Source organism: Rosa chinensis, chromosome 2, assembly GCF_002994745.2.
Source record: "Rosa chinensis cultivar Old Blush chromosome 2, RchiOBHm-V2, whole genome shotgun sequence".
NCBI classification, from domain to species: Eukaryota; Viridiplantae; Streptophyta; class Magnoliopsida; order Rosales; family Rosaceae; genus Rosa; species Rosa chinensis.
Genome location: NC_037089.1, coordinates 77,430,359 through 77,447,761, shown reverse-complemented (window position 1 = coordinate 77,447,761; position 17,403 = coordinate 77,430,359). Strand labels below are relative to the sequence as shown.

Sequence of the window (17,403 nt, the reverse complement as noted above, 5' to 3'; positions counted from 1 at the left end):
ATGCACCATTTCGTCTTTGACTTAGCACAAGGGGGAGTGTTAAAGGAAAAACATATTGTGTGCCTTCGTCAAAGCAACTGACGGAAAGGGAATCAAAAAATCAGTGATTACCATCAATCAGCGCAATTACGGATCAATCAGCATTTAGTATCATTAATGTAATCGATATTTCCGTTGTAATTCTATCCCTATATAAAGGGACTATGAAATAAAATGAGTAGACCAATTCCAATTGTCATTTTACTTTTACAACCATATTCATTTACACTATTTACATATAGTTAAACAAAAATTACAACATTGACAACGAATTTGTTCAAAAGCTTGTAAAAATATCGTAAGAGGTGTAATTACCATTATTAGAACTAAGATTACAATATTGACAACGAATTTGTTCAAAAACTTGTAAAATGTCGTAAGATGTGTAATTACCATTATTAGAACTAAGATTACACAAAATAGGACTCAAATTATAACTTTGACAACAAAATTTGTTCTCACTTTTGTAAATGTGGGTATGAGATACCCACCACTACACTAGAATTTCCCTTGGTTCTTATTACATTTTGGTAATGGTGCAAATTGATTTGAGCATGTTATATCATGTTTTTGTGAATTTGAGTGTGTTACATTAACTCAATAATCAACTACTAATTGAGTTATCCATCAAGTTAGTATCTGATAATCTGAGTAACCTCTTTCAGACCAAAAAAAACAAAAGAAAACCTCTTTATCTTTTGTTTTTTTTCCTCCCTCCAACATCGACCAGCAAGTTTTCATCACTGTGTATTGAGCATTGCCTTGCATACAGTTGATTTAACTAATTAAGCACCTCAGGTGGTTTCCAGAATTTTTGGTTAAATAAATAGGAAATAAGGCACTGATGACAGGACATGGAAGCTAGCTAATCCTCTTCATTCATACATTGAGCGCATGAAACTGGTGCAACTGGATTACTATGCAGTCCCATCAGTACAAAGCCATTGACCCACGAAGAAGCTGTCGCAATTGATATTAGGATTGATGGAAAGGAAGAACTGGATACTCAGTTCGAACTTTTGAATGACGCTACTGCAAGTATCACCGGCCTCTGCACCATAAACCGAATTGCACACTATCGCTGAATTGTCATCTTTAAACCCAACTGCATGCAGCAAATTCAAACGTATTAGTTAAATGGGAATAAGAAATAATGCACATATAATTGACATGAGCATTATGTGAAACTATAGTATTTAGCTAAATTAAACACAAATCAAGTATAACGGTAAGATTTCTTACCGCCTAGTAGTTTTCTCTCAGCTAGGGAAATGATGACAAGAAGAGAAACAACATGAATCAAGCTAGCCTTGGCCACGTTTTTCTTCTTCTTTATCTAGGTAAAAATGAAAAACAACTTCGCGTTATTATAGTTTGCTGTGCCTTAGAAGAGGATCAGTAAGAGTCTATTTATATATAGAAACTCAGATAGGATTGCATTGTTCAACTATGATTGCTTTGATTCAAGAGGCCGGCTATTCACCTGCATGTTGAAATGCATTTTCTTGTCATGGGATTTAATTAGAAGGTAAGTTAATCTGCATTGGATTGCTCACTGCAGGCTATGGTATAATTTTATTTATGCAAAATCGTTTAACCGGCTGTGATTCATAGCAGCGTATATACCCTGCCAGGATTAATAGTAAGAGTTAAAAATGGTCGGTAAAGAAAAGAAAACGGGAAAAGGAAGATTATATACCTGAAACTTTTATAACAATCACAGTTATATTACTGTTCTTGTAACTTGTAAGTGAAATGAAAGTCACATATTTATTGGCGCGATATTGGCTATCTCTAATTTATTGTGTGATACGAGTCAATAACACATATCCTTTGATTGTCTTCGTTATTTCCATCTTACACCCCAGGTTAGCATCTTTGAAATAAAGACTCTGACTGAGATATTGGAAGCGACTAAAAAGATAAGTAATCATAAAAATTAGGGGGGGCAGAAACCGAACCGTGAGGTGAAAACCGGCCGAATCGGACCGAAAAATGGGTTCCGGTTACTGAACCGGAAGAAACAGTTAAGAAAAATGTAGTGGACCGCACCGGACCGGATTCAACTGGGTCAGAACTGGTTTTATCTCTGAACCGGCCTAAATAAACCTAACCGGCCGAATTATATATAATATATAAATTTTAATTAAATTTAAATAGAGGTCAATTTTTGATTGGTTCATGATAGGTTTCACGTGAGCTTGACCTTACTTGATCAGAAGAAAAAAAAAAACCCTAACCTATGCGACCCACAAACACTCTCTCATAATCTCATTCACTCTCGCCGTTCTCTCAATTCTCTCTCTCGACTGTCTCTCGACCCACTCTCTCTCTCTCGCCTTCTCTCTCGATCCACTCTCTCATTCACTAAATCACATACATATCTTGCCGTTTTGTATCATCTCTGACGGAGTCATGGTCTCACTTCATCATCTCCATCATCGGTGCAGATGGATTTGGTATTGAACCCTGACCTTCCCTCTTCGTTTTGGTTATGTTGTTCATGTGAAATTAGGATTCACTTTTGTAGAGATGTGTTTTGATTTTAGGTTTCGGGTTGTATAATTTGGGTTTTGATTTCAGTTTCACTGGGTCCAAGTTTAGGGGTTTCAAAATGCCATCTGGAAATCGATTGTGGGTTTTGATTTTAGGGTTTCTAGAAGTGAAATTATGGTTTCAATTTTAGGGTTTCTAAAAATGAAGCATGGGTTATGAAATTAGGGTTTCTGGAAATGAAATTAGGGTCTTTGTTTATGTGTTTATGTGTTTTACTGTGATTGTATGTCTATCAGATTATGTTTATGTGTTGAATTGTAATTTTAGTTCAGGTAACTTCCCTTTATTTTCTGTGTTATAGAATGACTTTGTTGTTTGAATATTTTTTGTGTTGTGAATAATGAATATGTTGGTCCTTTAAGAGTATTAATCTGCAAAAATTGTTGTTCTCTTGATTGGCAGGATCTGTTGTAACCACAGTTGATGATGAAGAGCTGTTGATGGGTTAAGGCTGCGGACTTGCAGATCTGCATTTCTATGCTTTCTTGAACTTTTTTTCAGTTTTGGAGATCAAGAACTTACTTTAAAGTTTAAAACTCTTTTATTTGTTGAATTTCGGTCTATAATGAACTAAGCTTGTTGAATTTCAGTCTGTACTGACTAACTGTTTTTAAGTGATTCAGGACTTTGTTTAATTTGTTAAGCTCTGTAATGAACTCTTGTACTAGGTTTCTGCATTTGCAAAACTGGTGTTGAAGTCTCAGCAATGTTTTAACTGTTAGCAATTGTTTCCAGGTAGCTTGGGCCAATTAGGCCATGGATTTTTGCTTGTTTCTGTTCATGGTTTTGTTTTAATGGATTGATTGATCTGCAAAAATTGGGCTGTAAAGAAAAAAAAGGAAAAGCCCAACTAAGACCGAACTCGAACCGGGCCGAACTGAATTTTGGGCCCACCAAAATATTTCGGCCCACTTTATTTGGAAACAGTTTTCGGCCCAGATTATGGCCCAACCGATAGAAACGGGTCGAACTCGGTTTGGGTCCAACACCGACCCGGGCCCAGGCCTAATTAAAATTAGATATATATATATATATATTTTCTAAACATAGAAGATACCACCTCAGTAAAAATTGAACCCGAGTCATAGATAAACAATTAGGAAGAGGTTTTTAAAATTTGCCAATTAAAGAAAAATTTCAACATTAATTTGATAGATATCTTATTATAAAAGACAATTAAAGCATAGAGTAACATAATTTACGGAGTAGTGCAATAAGGGTGGGCATAAACCGAACCGGGAGTCAAAAACCGGCCGAACTGGATAGAAAAAAACGGTCCGGTAACCGAACCGGATATAAAATGCACTGAAAAACTCATCAGCCGAACCAGACCGGTTCTTTCCGGTTCGGGACTGGTTCAGCAGTTCAAACCGGCCAAAGTCAACCTAATTGACCAAATTTAAATACATATATATTTTTTCAATGTGTTGTCTCTTTCTTATTGGATGAGTTTTGTTTATGTTGCACCTTGCCACACGATCTCAACCAGCTCATATAAATGCTTATAACTCTAAAGGAGCAGCCTCATTCTCTCACGGCCTCACTCTGATCTCTCTCTCCCATCTCTCATTCTCTCTCTCAAGTCTCACGGTCTTCCATAAAAATCAAGCCCAAGCCACGTTCTTCAAGAATAGATGAGTCTATGTCCTTCATTAGATCAGTCCACCGTAGTTAATCGACGACTCTAATCTCTCTCCCTCATCAATCGGATTTTTTTTCCAATGTGATTTGGGAATTGAGAATGTTTAAAGTTTTGACATTTTCTTCTTGTTATTAATTTTGTTTTCTTATGAACTTTGGCTCTCAGTATGTTTGCTGAGATTAGTTTAAGCTTCTGAGTTTGATTTTTTGGATTGGTTGCTGAGATTTGTTTGTTTGTTTTTGTATTGTTTTCTTTGGTTAACAGTTTGTATGATTAGTTGTATATGTTTCAAGCTTTGATCCTTTTGTTGTTATTTAGCTTTCCGTTTTGCTTGATTTGCTTCATAACGGGTTGTATTAGTGTGCCCAGAATTAATGGTTTTTTTGTTTGTAATAATAATGCCCATAATTAATTATGTGCCCAGATTACAGAACTTTTAAGCTCATCATTGAACTTGAAGCCCAAAAAATGGGTTTTATTGTTCATCAAGTTTATTGCTCTGGTTGCTAAATAATAAATGGGTCGTGACCATTTACCCAATTTCAGCTTAAAAATTGCCCACTTGCTCCACTAAGAGTTTTCTAACCCCATTTACCCAATTCAACATCTACTGACAATTTTGCCCCTATTAATCAAATTGAAACTCACAGATCTTCTCCTCTCAGACTCTCTCTCTCTCTCTCTCTCTCTCTCCCCAGCCGGCAGTGGCGACCATGCCTTCAACACCTTCTTCGTCGACCTCAAGCCCACCGTCAATCGCCGAACACCGTTCTGGTGCCAATCACCGATCTGGTGCCGACCACCCTCAATCACCGATCACCGATCTGAAGCTCCCATCCCACTGCGGTGCCGGAACCTCACCAAACTGAGACCGGTCGGAGATGGGCTGCAGGTGAGCGACTGGAGAAGACTAAGGCTTCCGGTCGGAATCGGGCTGGAGGAGCATGGGTGTCCATAGGGGAAGCATGGGCGGCTGGAGAAAAATTCTGATGGTTTTTTTTTTTTTGATGGTTTTTTTTTTTCTGATTTCGATGGGAAGATCTCCGAGAATGGGAAGGAAAAAAAAATGAACGTTTACAATTGAAAATATAAATTGATCAATTGTGTCTGTAGTGTATTCATTTTGGTTCACTTGAGGGCAATAATATGATTAGTGGAGGGTAATAATATGATTATTGGGGCAATAATATGAGTATTGGAGGGCAATAATAAGATTACTGAGGGGTAATAAAATGTTTATTGGGGCAAGAATAAGATTATTGGGAGGCAATAATTATATTATTTATTTAGATAAACCTCTGAAATCTTTCAAAATTCAAAACATCTTCATTTTTCACTAATTATTGATCCCCGATAACAAGTTTATTGGGGGGCAATAATATGATTACTAGGTATTATTGGGGGGTAATAAAATCAGACGCTGGAATCCGGTCACCAATCCCGGCGACCGATCACGGATTACGGTCACCGGTCACCGGAGTCCACTGCCAGCCACTAGTCACTGGAGTCCGGCAAGGTCTCCTATCACTTCTCTCTCTAAGTGACAAAGAATGAGAGGGCAAAAGTGTCCCAAAAATAAATAAAAGAATTAAAAAAAAAAAAATTAATTGGGTATTAGGGAAATAATCCCTTAGAGTGTTTTGGGTAAATGGAATTAAAAAACTGTTAGTGGAGCAAGTGGGCAATTTTTAAGCTGAAATTAGGTAAATGATCATTTCCCCAATAATAAATTGGATCAATTGATTAAGAATAAGAATGAAAAAGATAAGAGTAAAGCCCATAAAATCATTCACTAGCCAAAAAAGCCCATTAAAATTGGAAGAAAACAAAAAAGCCCATCTAAAACCGAACCCGAACCGGGCCGAATTCAAAATTCGGTAACCCGAAATTTTCGGCCCAGCCCATTCTTCTTCGGTTCTCGGTCCAAATTTTGGCCCAACAGATAAGTTCTGGTCGGACTCGGTTTGGGCCCAAAACCGAGCCGGGCAGACCCGCGCCCACCCCTAGTGCAATTTACTCTCGAAGATATGTAGAATACAAAGATGTATAATTCTTATGGGTTAGTTACATATAAGTGCATTTTTAAAATTTTTTTTTTTAGTTATAAGGTCACCAACTATTTTTTTCCCTCATAAGGTCACTATATTAAAAATGGTGTTAAATTTTGAATATAAAAATCAACATATTTACATAAATACCACTAGAGTAAAAAGTCAACAATCATTCTCTCTCTCCCCTCTCTGGCGAGGTATCCGGCCAATTTCGACAAGTTTTCAGTCGACCTCCGGCCAACTCTGACGGGTCTCTGGCTGACTTCCAACCAACTCCAGCAGTTCTCTGACCAACTTTCGGCAAACTCCAGCGACCACAAAAGCTATTGTCACTAACACAAAAAGCTACTGTCGCCAGCAACAAAAGCTACTCTTGTGAGATTTCCAGCAACCTTCGACGAGGTCACAAAAGATACTATCACTACCAATAAAAGCTACTCTGGTGAGATTTTCGGCAACTTTCGGCGATGTCACAAAAGCTATTGTCACCAGCAACAAAAGCTACTATCACCAGTAACAAAAACTAGTGTCACCAACAAAAGTTATGATCCCCAAAACAAAAGCAATTATCCCCACCAACAAAAGTTATTGTTATCAACACCAAAAGCTATTCTCACCAACAATAATTGTTATTATCATCAATACCAGAAAGCTACTCTAACCAACACCAAAAGCTACTGCTCTCACCTCCAACAAAAGCTACTGTCACTAGCAACAAAAACTACTCTTGTGAGATTTCTAGTGATCTCCAGCAAAATCACAAAAAGCTACTGTCACCAACAAAAGTTATGTTCTGCATAACCAAAAGCTACCATCCTTACCAACAAAAGCTATTATTGTCACCAACACCAAAAACTGCTTTCACCAGCAACAAACATTACTGTCACCACCAACAAAATATACTCTCAACACTATCAAAAAATTTCTCTCATCAACATGAAAAGCTACTCACTAATACTGAAAGTAGTCACTTTTTCTCTCAACTACCCAACCCCTTCCAAGCGCTACTAGATACACGTCTTCATGCCCGACCTTCTTCAATTTATCATATAATGCATGTCATCCTTTTAAAAAGATAAAAAGAAAAAGAGAGAGATATAATTTCCACTAGCAAAACAACTCCCATTCAAAGCCTTAGATTCCAAAGTTTCAAAAAGTGGAACTGCAAAACGTGGTTGAAATGGTACCAAAAGAACTCAAAATTAAAGCAAATCAGATCAACATTTGTGCACTACAACAAATATAAACATTAGTGACCAAATCATAGTGACCAACTTATAATTGGTCACTAAAAGAATAGAATTAATGACCAACATTACCCATTGGTCAGTAAAATAGTCAGCACTAAATATTTTCCAACTCCCGCCTAATTATTTATGTTAGTGACCAAATCTATTTATAGATTAGTGACCAGGTTATGTTTGGCCGCTACAAGTTTAATGACACTTGTAGGGAAACGATGTCGTTTTGCAATTAGTGACCAACTATTTTACATTTTTCCTTGGTGAATTTTCAAGCGGCAACTTCGCGGTCTCCAAAAAATTATAGGCGCGCTCCCAATTCCCAAATTGTGAATGAAAGAATGAAATATGGATATTGTGTTTCTTCTCTCACTCTGACTTAAATATTCTCCGACTCATACCCATCGACTCCTACTCAGATCTTCTCCTCTGCTCCTATTAATTCATCGAGTTATTTGAATTTCGAGCTATTGAGATTTTCTTTCGGAAAGATGATGTTGATTTAAATCTACTCCCGTGCTCCGACACCAAGGTCGCCAGGTCCGACGGCTTCAGCTTCAGGATCGCCTTCGCCTCCCGTTACGGCGCTAACTCCACCTCCCAGTTGTCTCCGTGCGACACTAGACTCTCGCCCTCTCCGTCAACTCCTCTTTCGCTCCGGTCCGTTCTCTCTCTCTAAACAGTTGCATTTCGTTTTGGTGATCCTTTAATTTTGTGAATCACTACGGGGATTTGATGGGTTTAGGATTAATGTTGATTTTGATATTGATAATTGCAAAATGTTGGTCTCAGTTTTGTAAGCTTAGCACTGAAAGTATCAGATTGTAGTTAAGTTAATGTTGGCTTGTTTTGAATTCCATCCATTTATTGTGGTTTGTGATTTTGAATTTGCAGGATAGTTATGGGGGATATATGGTTGCTTTTGCTGGGCATAAATATGCTGCAAGGTCTACTGCGGCTTTTGTTGCCAATAGTACCTACACTGTCACCAGCTTTACTCTTGTAAGTGAGCAAGGAAATAGCAATTGGATTTGGAGTTTGAATTCGTTAATGTCGTTCGTGGTTTGTGGTTTAGGTTATATAGTGAATGTGTTTTGATTTATGCAGGTGCTTGAGTTCACCGAGGGCAGGCTGCAGCACCTGCATTGGAAAAGGGATGGGTGCGTCAAATGTTCTGGGAGCTCCAGGTTCGTTTTCCTGCACAATCGGGACTGTGCAATCAAGACAAACAGCTGCAAAACCCATGGAGGCACTGTGGATTGCAGTCTCAGGATCCAATTGGCATTTTCTGGGACGGATAAGCACCTATCCATTCTGAACTCATGGTATGAAGCACAGAACCTTGGTCAGTACTCCCTTTATGGTTTGTATTCAAATCTGAAGGATTCTCTCACTAGCCAGTATAACAAGTTTTTCTGATGTAAAATTGTTTCTGTCAGATTCTTGTAATTTTTTCGCTACCCACTCGCTCGGTTTGATCGTTCACTTCTTTATGTTTCATTTGTATGCTGTTGTAAAGAAAATCAAATTTGAGGATCATTGTGATTAGAGGAGAGATATATGATTTTCAGTAACATTTGTGTGCTTTGTTTTGATATGAATGTTTCGGTTTTGATTTGGTTTGATTTTCCTTATTTCTAAATTTTATTGATCAGGTTGCTTTTCATATATCCAGTGCAAGGATTAGCTGGAGACAACTAAGAAGGATCGACAGATAAACGATTGGGTTTTTGTATTTCTGGGTCTGGTAAGAAGTTGCCAGTAGTTTGATTTTTCTTTTTGCTCATATAACTTACACTCTCTATGTTTGTGTTCTTTTGTATTGTCACTTCTATATATTGTGGATTTTAGGAAGTTTGGCAGTTAATTTTGCGATTAAATTGTATTCTGAATTATTAATTTATTAACTTGTCAGGATGCTCTGGATCTGCTCAATAGCATTGCTCAATCTCCATATGACCAAGACAAGTTCCGCCTCATGAATTCATTGTGAGAATGCATCCTCAATAAGGTCACCCAATCCCTCTTTCTCTCTTAATTCACACTCGTTTCTGTGAATCTGTGCTTGGTTTGTTTCTCATTGAATTTGATATCTGTGAGAAACCCAGTAATTTGATTAAACTAGTGACACAGAATTGGGTATGTTCTTGGGTTATGAGTTGGAATTTTATGTATTTTGAGTGTATTTGATTGCAGAAGGGCTGAAACCCAGATTGAGATTTGTTCAAGGCCAATATTTATGCTTATATTTTGCCTTGGAAAGTTTAAAGCTTAGATTTAGATTCATGAAGTTGATATGATATGTGTGCCTATTTCTGTACTGGTAATAACCAATTTTATCATGGATCGAATTGCTTCGTGGTTCCAGTTTGTTACTGTGTAATGTCCTACTTAACCTGGATTATGGCTTGCATAGTCCAGGTACAAGCTTTGCTGCTGTGAAGTTATCAAAGGATCAAGCACCAAAGAAATGAGATTTTATGCCCCTTAAAACCAATTGATTTTACCCATTTTCAGCTAGTGTTAAGTGTTTGTCCTAGAACCCTATTTATACTTATATATTAACTATTCTATTTAGTTAATGACATGTTTAGGAAGAAGAGACTGGATGACGTGTGTCACGGTGAGTTTTATTTTGCCTTCAAATGTGATACTCCCATGCATTGTTTGTACAAAAGCTATTACATAAAGTAGACCAGTGATAGGAGTTAACTTAGTTATTCATGTTTGGTGGTGTAGGTAAAGTAGTAGTGGATGCGAAGGTGGTCAACAAAGGTGATACTCCAAATTTGATGTAGGTGATTACTTCATTTTAACAAACCAATCTACAGTTCATTAAACGAGTCATTTATACTCGAACTTTGGTAAGACCTGTTATGCTAATTTGTTCTTCTATTTTGTATATCCAGAGCAGGACACAAGTTAGAAGCTGCCATTGAACAACTAGGTATCAATGTTTCTGCAAAGTAGCTCTTGACTCAGGGTTATCAATCAGCGGATTTATCAACTGTTTACTTCAGTGTGGTGTAACTTTTGTTTATGGAGTTGATGTTGTATATGGATAGGTAACACCCCTATTTGGTCTTAAATGATGTGTTATTTCCTATAGGTCTGAGTACGTGTATCAGTATAGGAGTTATTATTTACTTTTCAATTTCTTAAGTACAACACACACAATTAACAGGGCATTCATTAGCTTTCTATTTTCTTGTCATTATTATTTCTCTATTGCTTATAAATGCTAGCTTTTATTGGGTTAATGCAAGGAATTTCCAGTTTTTTTACAAGGAAAAAATTCCTTGCCAAAAGCCATTTTTCTTGTAGCTACTCATTGCATACTTTTATTTCAGGCTACCATATCTTGACTACGTGGCTGCCTAGTTATGTGACTCCTTATTTGGATGTCTGATTGTCTAAAACCTTGTTAGGATGTGAACAATATTTGACGGTGATTCTAGTTCTTAAAAGGCAATCTATCAATTTACCTAGGTTTAGACATCAGAGTGTTATCAAACTGGGTAGTTTCTCAGTTAGAAGGTGTGGACATCCTTTAGGGTTTCATTTTCCTGAAAAATCATGACATATTTCTCGTTTTTCACTCAGATGTAGTCTAGTCTGGCATTTCTTTTCCAGAAAGCCTTAGTCCTGGCATCTTGTTTGTTTTTAATGTCTTACTTTTTCTTATAGTGCATTTCGGTGTAAATAAACTCTTTCCAAAAAGAATGCAGGATTGGCTTCATAGATTTAAATATATGTAACAATTGTAGATATGATTGGGTTAAACTGATCGAGAATCTCTCTTTGTGTAGTTTTACAGGCAAGTGATCAAGTTGATTTGTTCCTCTTACCAGGTAAAAGTTCCTTTCCTATTTTCTTATTAATTTCAGTATATCTTGTGTGTTAAATACAAACAATAGTTGACTGAATTTGCTTATCCTCCTTGCTTATAGGAGTAGCATTTGACAGACCTAGGAAACGTTTGGCTTGCGACAGAGGGTATGATTATGCATATTACTGGCTTAGATGAAATTTTTATTTTGTCTTTCAAGTTTGTGAGCTGAGTTATTTGGAGGTGTCATTGTGTACTTCCCCCTTATACATAAGGCTACTAGGGATGTGAATACCGTCCCTGCCCTATATAAGAGTTTTAACTTAAGTATCATATTTTCTTAACCAAAAAAATTATTATCTTATTCAGATTTATGACTTAGTGATCTTAGCCCATGGTCTTCGACAGTTATTATGATACTTTTCTTTCCCATTCTTTTTTTGTGTGCAAGCTCAGATAATGTCTGATTACTTTTAATCAGATTCATTTTACATATACAGCAAATCTTGCTCAAGTGAGGGAGGCAAATCAAGGCAGATCAAGCAGAAAGACAAGAAATGCAACTTGCAGAGCGAGTTGATGGCTGCAAAGTCCACTGCAGCTCAGCAATGAGGAGTTAGAAATCGTCAAAGCTGGTGCAGCTCAGCAAATTAAAGAGTTAGAGGCAGTGAAGGCTAAAGCCGCTGCACAAAATGAAGAGTTTGGAGGCACTAAAGGCAAGACAAAATCATACTGACATACTTTTACTTAAATTGATGCGTTATCCTCCCAAAACTGATGGTATGCATACATGATTCATTTGTGCTGTTGTAATTATATTATATCAAGGAAATATAATTAGTGTATAACTTATATAGTGAATACTAGGCCTTTCTTAGATGCAGCTCTTACCTACATTAGGATGAAAATTATAACTTGTTGTATATGTTTTGTTATATTGCAGATTGGTCTAAGCTTCAAAAAAGTACATCTTGCAAACTATCATTGAAGGCTTATGGAACTTCTAGAAAGACTTGTATGTATTCCGATTTATTTTGAAATTGCTATTAAGGATGGATATTGACATTTGTTTGTTTTGGATATGCAAATGTAATAGAGATACGTGTCTTATATTGTATTGGAATTGAGTAGTTTAATATTGATATTGAATCCTCATTCTAATCTAGGTACTGGTTTTTGAGTACATTTCATTTTGTGGTGTTGGAGTATTGAAGGCTACTTTGATTTGTATTGACGCACTAAGTGATCAAGTTTGTATTAGCAACCAGGAAAAATTGCCGATTCACCAAACCAATGATCTAACAATATGGTCACTAAAAGCATGTCAGCGAATGGTTTTTAATGACCAAATTTTTCTATTCATAGGTCACTAATGCCATTACTATTTGTGACCATAAGATTGTGGTCACTAAAGACATTTTGAATTAGTGACTGTAAAATCGTGGTCACTAAAGACAATTTGTATTAGTGACCAACTTACATTTGTTGGTCACTAAATAGAATTAGTGACGGACCTATAGTGACCACCTAAGTTTGGTCACTAATCAGATTTAGTGACCGGATTTGTTACTTTCAGTGACCAATGTAGTGGTCATTAATACCCAGATTTGTTGTAGTGGTGCATAGAAACAATCAGTTCAAGCAGCTTTTATTCTAATAACAGGAGCAGCTATTGTTCTTCATAAGCCATCCATATTACAAAGACAACGAGAAGAATGACGGGCCTAACAGCCCTCTGCAGGAGAGCAACTCTTTCCTCTTTTCCTAACTGCCCTTGTCCTTTCTTGCATTATCGTTATCCTCATAGATCTTAACCTAAAAACGGTAACATCCGATTCACATCTAAACTCATAAACCCTAGAATTTCCAGAATTTACAAGCATTTAGACCTAGAATTCACAATCCTAACAATCTCACTCCACTACAAGAAATTACCCAATTAGTCACGAAAGTATTAGTGACAAACCAAAAATATGTCACCCATTAGGGGTTTGGTGACAAAATTTTGAATTCGTCACTAAATTTTTTGCTCTGTGGAGAAACCACGCTGCGTATATTTTGGTGACGAGCAACATAGAATTAGTGACGTACGTTTCCGTCAGTGAAAGTGGAACAATTGCAAAACTATGTCGTTTTGGTAAATGTTATGAAATTATCCACCAAGTCTGGCTCTCTCTCTAGTTAATAGCTTTTCATCCATTCACATTTTAGATCTCTCTCTCTCTCTCTCTCTCTCGACACCGCCACCACCCGTAAGCCGAGCCCTAATCAAATCGCAGCCTTCCTCCTTCTAATCAAATCGCCCATCACTCGAACAATTTCCAATTCGGTTTGGTGGCGTATGGGTTCTCATTGGACTCCTCCTGAGGCTTGACTGAGTCGACGAAGTGAGGTAAGGAAATCGATTGGATCGCATCACTAACTTTTCTTCGGCTCCGACTACTCCCACATCAAGTAAGTAACTTCAGCTTAGATTCTTTATGATTTAAGTTTACTTTTGGAAGATTTAGTTTATTTCAATTTCTTATTGTAGTTTTCTTTTGGGTTTGCATAGATTGTTGATGGGTATTTCTCAAATTAACCGTCTGTGTTAATAAAATGGCTGTCTCAAATCCGAGGGTTTATATATGTGGTTTTGTTATCTGAAAAAATTGAGGTTTTGGAAAATTTTTTGGTGCAGTGGCTTCTGGCAATTGTATATATTGCTGTGTGAGGGCCTTAATCTTTGCTTCTTGTTGTGGTTTTAGTGGGAATGTGGTGGCTGTGAATGTGGTTTATGATGGTTCTGTTTTTCCTATTTTGGGTTTGAAGGTATTGCAAGTGTGAGATGCCTATTAATCTGGATGACTTCATGTTGCGTTGTATGAAATTCAGAGACAGGTAATTTCTCTATGCAATTCTTGGTAAATTGGAGTTCGCGGATTTAAGTTTTTAAATGTGTTTCTTTGAAGTTATTGGTTATGCTTGAGAAGTGGTTTCAAAACTCCATGATGATCCACTGCTCATATTATCATAGCTGAATCTTGTTAGAAGGGAATTCGGGTCATCTGAATATCCTCATACTTTGGTTGCAGCATTCGATAATGGCCAGTGGCCACTGGTCTAATAAAATGTTTAGAGTTTGACACTTTTAGGGATGAAACATAGTTACTTTCGCAATATAGTAGAACCTCCTCCTTTTCATTTTGAACATCCTGATGGATTGATCTCCTCACTCAACTTATTTTTTCTATTTATTTAAATTTTCTGAATCCTCATGAATTTACTTTACAACTGAACTTATAGGTACCATCCAGCTTGCGAGAACATGTCAATTGAAGCAGCAAAAAAATTGGAGCACTTGAGTGTTCAGCTTGTTTTGCTAAAGAGGATGTGAAAGAACTTAATATGGAGTTTTAAAAACTTAATACAGTTTGATCATCACCCACAGATGATGCCAAGGTGCTATACTTAATATGGAGTTAAAAAAACTGTAGTTGCATTTATATTGTATTCGTTCAGCATTTTCCATGCCTACGATTGAGTAAAGTATTGTGCTGATTCCCATAAGAGATAAAAGTATGTGCTAATTCAGTTTGATATTTTGGTATCATTTAGTAGTGGGTTTATGAATCGGTGAGTCTGTTGATATATATGGTGAAGTTTGAGGGAGGGTTTATGGTGTAGAAAGTGTTGGATGGATGGAAGCAAGCTTACAGTATGTCTCAATAGATGATTATCTTGATACATTTTCTTTTATCACATCAATGATTAAGTATTTTTGTGTTGGTTGCAACAGATATCAACTCTTAAGTGATGGGAACTTGAAAGTTTGCTTTGGTCCTTCAGAGGTCAGTCATATGACTCTATATATACTTAATTTATATCTTATTATTAGCATTTGAAAAGTATTGTAATGTTGTAATCTTTGTTGTGGTTTCCAGTTGCTACCACCGATTATTTGGACGTGCTTACTTCCTAAGGATCTAATGCTTTATATATATATATCCTGAGATTATCCAACAGTTGGATAATTTTGAACTACCATCTTTTTGCCACAAGTTAAGTGGCAAGTTTGGGATAATTTTGAACATATTTTTATTTTTTTTCACTTAAATTATTTGTCATCATCTTCATCATTTGTTATCATCTGCATATGAAGTATTTTCCTCCATTAAAGGTCGGTTCTGATATATTTCCTTATAATTTGTATCACTTTCAGTAAAGGTATTATATTTTTGAAAGCTTCAAGTTTCATCTTTTGAGATTGATATGGGAGTGTTTTGTATTTCATGTTACTTAACAAACCGTCTTCTTTGAGATATTATAGGTACATGTATAATCTTCTTTAGCTTTGCATCAACTTCTTATACAACAGTACGTTTGGCAAACTTTTTGAGCTACATTGTATTGCTGCAAGGTCGAGACTCAAAGGCACCTTCCTAATCGCGATGAGGATGATAATATTGATGAAATGAGCAAGAGAAGGACAGAAAGGATTGGAATGTGTATTAGGAGTTTCACATTTTGGATGTAAAGTAATGTCCAACACTCATATACATATTTGTTTTTTATATATGAATACTCAGTTTGTATTCACTTTGAAATGCAATATATGACAGTTGAATTGAAATTTATGCTAGGCCATGCAACAAGCTATAAAATTGATGAATATGAAATAATGTTTCAAATAATCAGTGAAACTAAAAATAGAGACGAAATGAAATACGTCACCCATTGAGTGAGATTTGGCGGTTACTAAAAAATTTGGCTCCAATTTTTGAAATCAGTCAAATTTTGAAGTAGAATGGGTGACGGAATATCATGGATTGGGTGACAAATGCATTTCGTCACCTAAACTTATTTTAGTGACGAACTTATCATTTCGTCACCTAAGGGAATTGGTCTCGCACTATAGGTGACGAAACTGGTGACAAACTTTTTTCGTCACCCATACTTTTAGGTGACGAAATTTTCATAATAGGTGACAAAAATGGTTTGACACCAATTGGGTAAATTCTAGTAGTGCTCTCTCATTCTCATTCAAGAAAAAATTGCAGAGAGATTGAGAAGAGTGATACTTACGAGTCTCTCTGTGGTGGAGCTAATGGCGTCGATCATAAGGGGAATTAAAATCAAACAATTTGCGCAAAATCTCATATATTTGAACTTGACAAAGATCAAAGAGCATCAGATCGAACAAATACGTGCACAGCCAAGGGAATTCATATCAACAATTTGCACGAGGTCCTACTACGCCGCTGGTCTCATCGATGCCATAAGGTGCAGCGTAAGCTTCGGCCTCCGTCACAGCAGCGAGAGTCAGAAAATTGCTGTATCGTTGTCTGAGCTCAGCGAGACACCTCGGCTACCCGGAGACGGAGGACGAGCTCCGATCCATGATCCTCAAGGTCGGCAACGACGGCCACGACATTGATCTAAAATTCAAGACGAAATCACAAAGTCGTCGGAGAGTGATTTGGTGAAGAAAAGTGAAAGTATCTTCTGCAAACGGAGGATTGAGAATCACTACGTTGAAATTGAGAGAGAGAGAGAGATATATGTAATTTGGGGCCAATGAATTTGGTTTTCTTAGATGAAAAGGCAAAATCGTCAAGTCGAAACAATTTGAAAATACGAGTGGCCCATTAAAGTTTTAAAATTACCCTTACACGTAATTTTCTTTTCTCATAATTCACATTTAGACTTGATCGATTTCAACACATATGCTTCTTGATACGTTTTGAAAAATGGGACGAGGAAATGATTTACGAGTTCATAACATCTGTTTGTGAATTTGTGATTAACAGTTTTTATGTATATGTACCTTTCCATAATTCATAAATACGAAACCAAATATGAGAAAAGAAAAGATCATCTATTATTTCTCATCGCTGTACAATTTACATAATGATTCCGACCACCATCCCGGTCAACTCAATATTCGAGTTACCCATCATTTTCCGCAACAACCCATCCTCCCTGCGGATCAACGGTAACTTCGACCTTCCAACTTAAATCTAAATTCCGACGCCGGAAAACCCCAATCTCCGGCGACCTCATCAT

At 36.8% G+C, this 17,403-nt stretch overlaps 2 protein-coding genes and 1 long non-coding RNA gene across 13 annotated transcripts; 2 read left to right on the top strand and 1 right to left on the bottom strand.

Moving 5' to 3' along the window:
* Positions 1-544: 544 nt before the first annotated feature.
* On the bottom strand, positions 545-17,403 carry LOC121051801. 2 transcript variants are annotated; one of them, XR_005807039.1, is made up of 4 exons: positions 17,010-17,403; positions 16,423-16,842; positions 1,282-1,522; positions 545-1,144 (listed from the first exon to the last, which is right to left on the bottom strand). It is a non-coding gene; the product is annotated as an uncharacterized LOC121051801 (long non-coding RNA). The 2 variants fall into 2 exon arrangements; XR_005807038.1 differs by lacking the exon at positions 1,282-1,522.
* Positions 8,343-9,358, top strand: LOC112190413. Of its 2 annotated transcripts, none has more exons than XM_024329840.2 (3): positions 8,343-8,531; positions 8,637-8,854; positions 9,205-9,354. In XM_024329840.2, the coding sequence occupies exons 1-3, from the start codon at positions 8,442-8,444 to the stop codon at positions 9,245-9,247; spliced, it is 351 nt and encodes a 116-aa protein (XP_024185608.1). In that variant the 5' UTR covers positions 8,343-8,441; the 3' UTR covers positions 9,248-9,354. The 2 variants fall into 2 exon arrangements, with proteins under 2 accessions (XP_024185608.1, XP_024185607.1); XM_024329839.2 differs by having other exon boundaries at positions 8,344-8,531; positions 9,185-9,358.
* On the top strand, positions 9,401-12,502 carry LOC112190414. 9 transcript variants are annotated; one of them, XM_040515158.1, is made up of 9 exons: positions 9,480-9,540; positions 9,951-9,999; positions 10,108-10,152; positions 10,269-10,323; positions 10,439-10,476; positions 11,339-11,380; positions 11,480-11,525; positions 11,859-12,138; positions 12,302-12,502. In XM_040515158.1, the coding sequence occupies exons 3-8, from the start codon at positions 10,116-10,118 to the stop codon at positions 11,968-11,970; spliced, it is 330 nt and encodes a 109-aa protein (XP_040371092.1). In that variant the 5' UTR covers positions 9,480-9,540; positions 9,951-9,999; positions 10,108-10,115; the 3' UTR covers positions 11,971-12,138; positions 12,302-12,502. The 9 variants fall into 9 exon arrangements, 4 of the variants coding, with proteins under 4 accessions (XP_024185610.1, XP_024185613.1, XP_040371092.1 ...); XM_024329842.2 differs by having other exon boundaries at positions 9,401-9,999; positions 11,859-12,074; XM_024329845.2 differs by lacking the exon at positions 11,339-11,380 and having other exon boundaries at positions 9,401-9,999.

Excerpts from the sequence above, each read along its gene's own strand:
- LOC112190413 (XM_024329839.2), top strand. The coding sequence starts at position 8,442 with ATGGTTGCTTTTGCTGGGCATAAATATGCTGCAAGGTCTACTGCGGCT. Across the intron at positions 8,532-8,636 it reads CTGTCACCAGCTTTACTCTT|GTGCTTGAGTTCACCGAGGG; the intron begins GTAAGTGAGCAA and ends TGATTTATGCAG. Across the intron at positions 8,855-9,184 it reads CTATCCATTCTGAACTCATG|GTTGCTTTTCATATATCCAG; the intron begins GTATGAAGCACA and ends TTTATTGATCAG.
- LOC112190414 (XM_024329842.2), top strand. The coding sequence starts at position 10,116 with ATGTTTAGGAAGAAGAGACTGGATGACGTGTGTCACG. Across the intron at positions 10,324-10,438 it reads GGTGATACTCCAAATTTGAT|AGCAGGACACAAGTTAGAAG; the intron begins GTAGGTGATTAC and ends TTGTATATCCAG. Across the intron at positions 10,477-11,338 it reads AGCTGCCATTGAACAACTAG|TTTTACAGGCAAGTGATCAA; the intron begins GTATCAATGTTT and ends CTCTTTGTGTAG.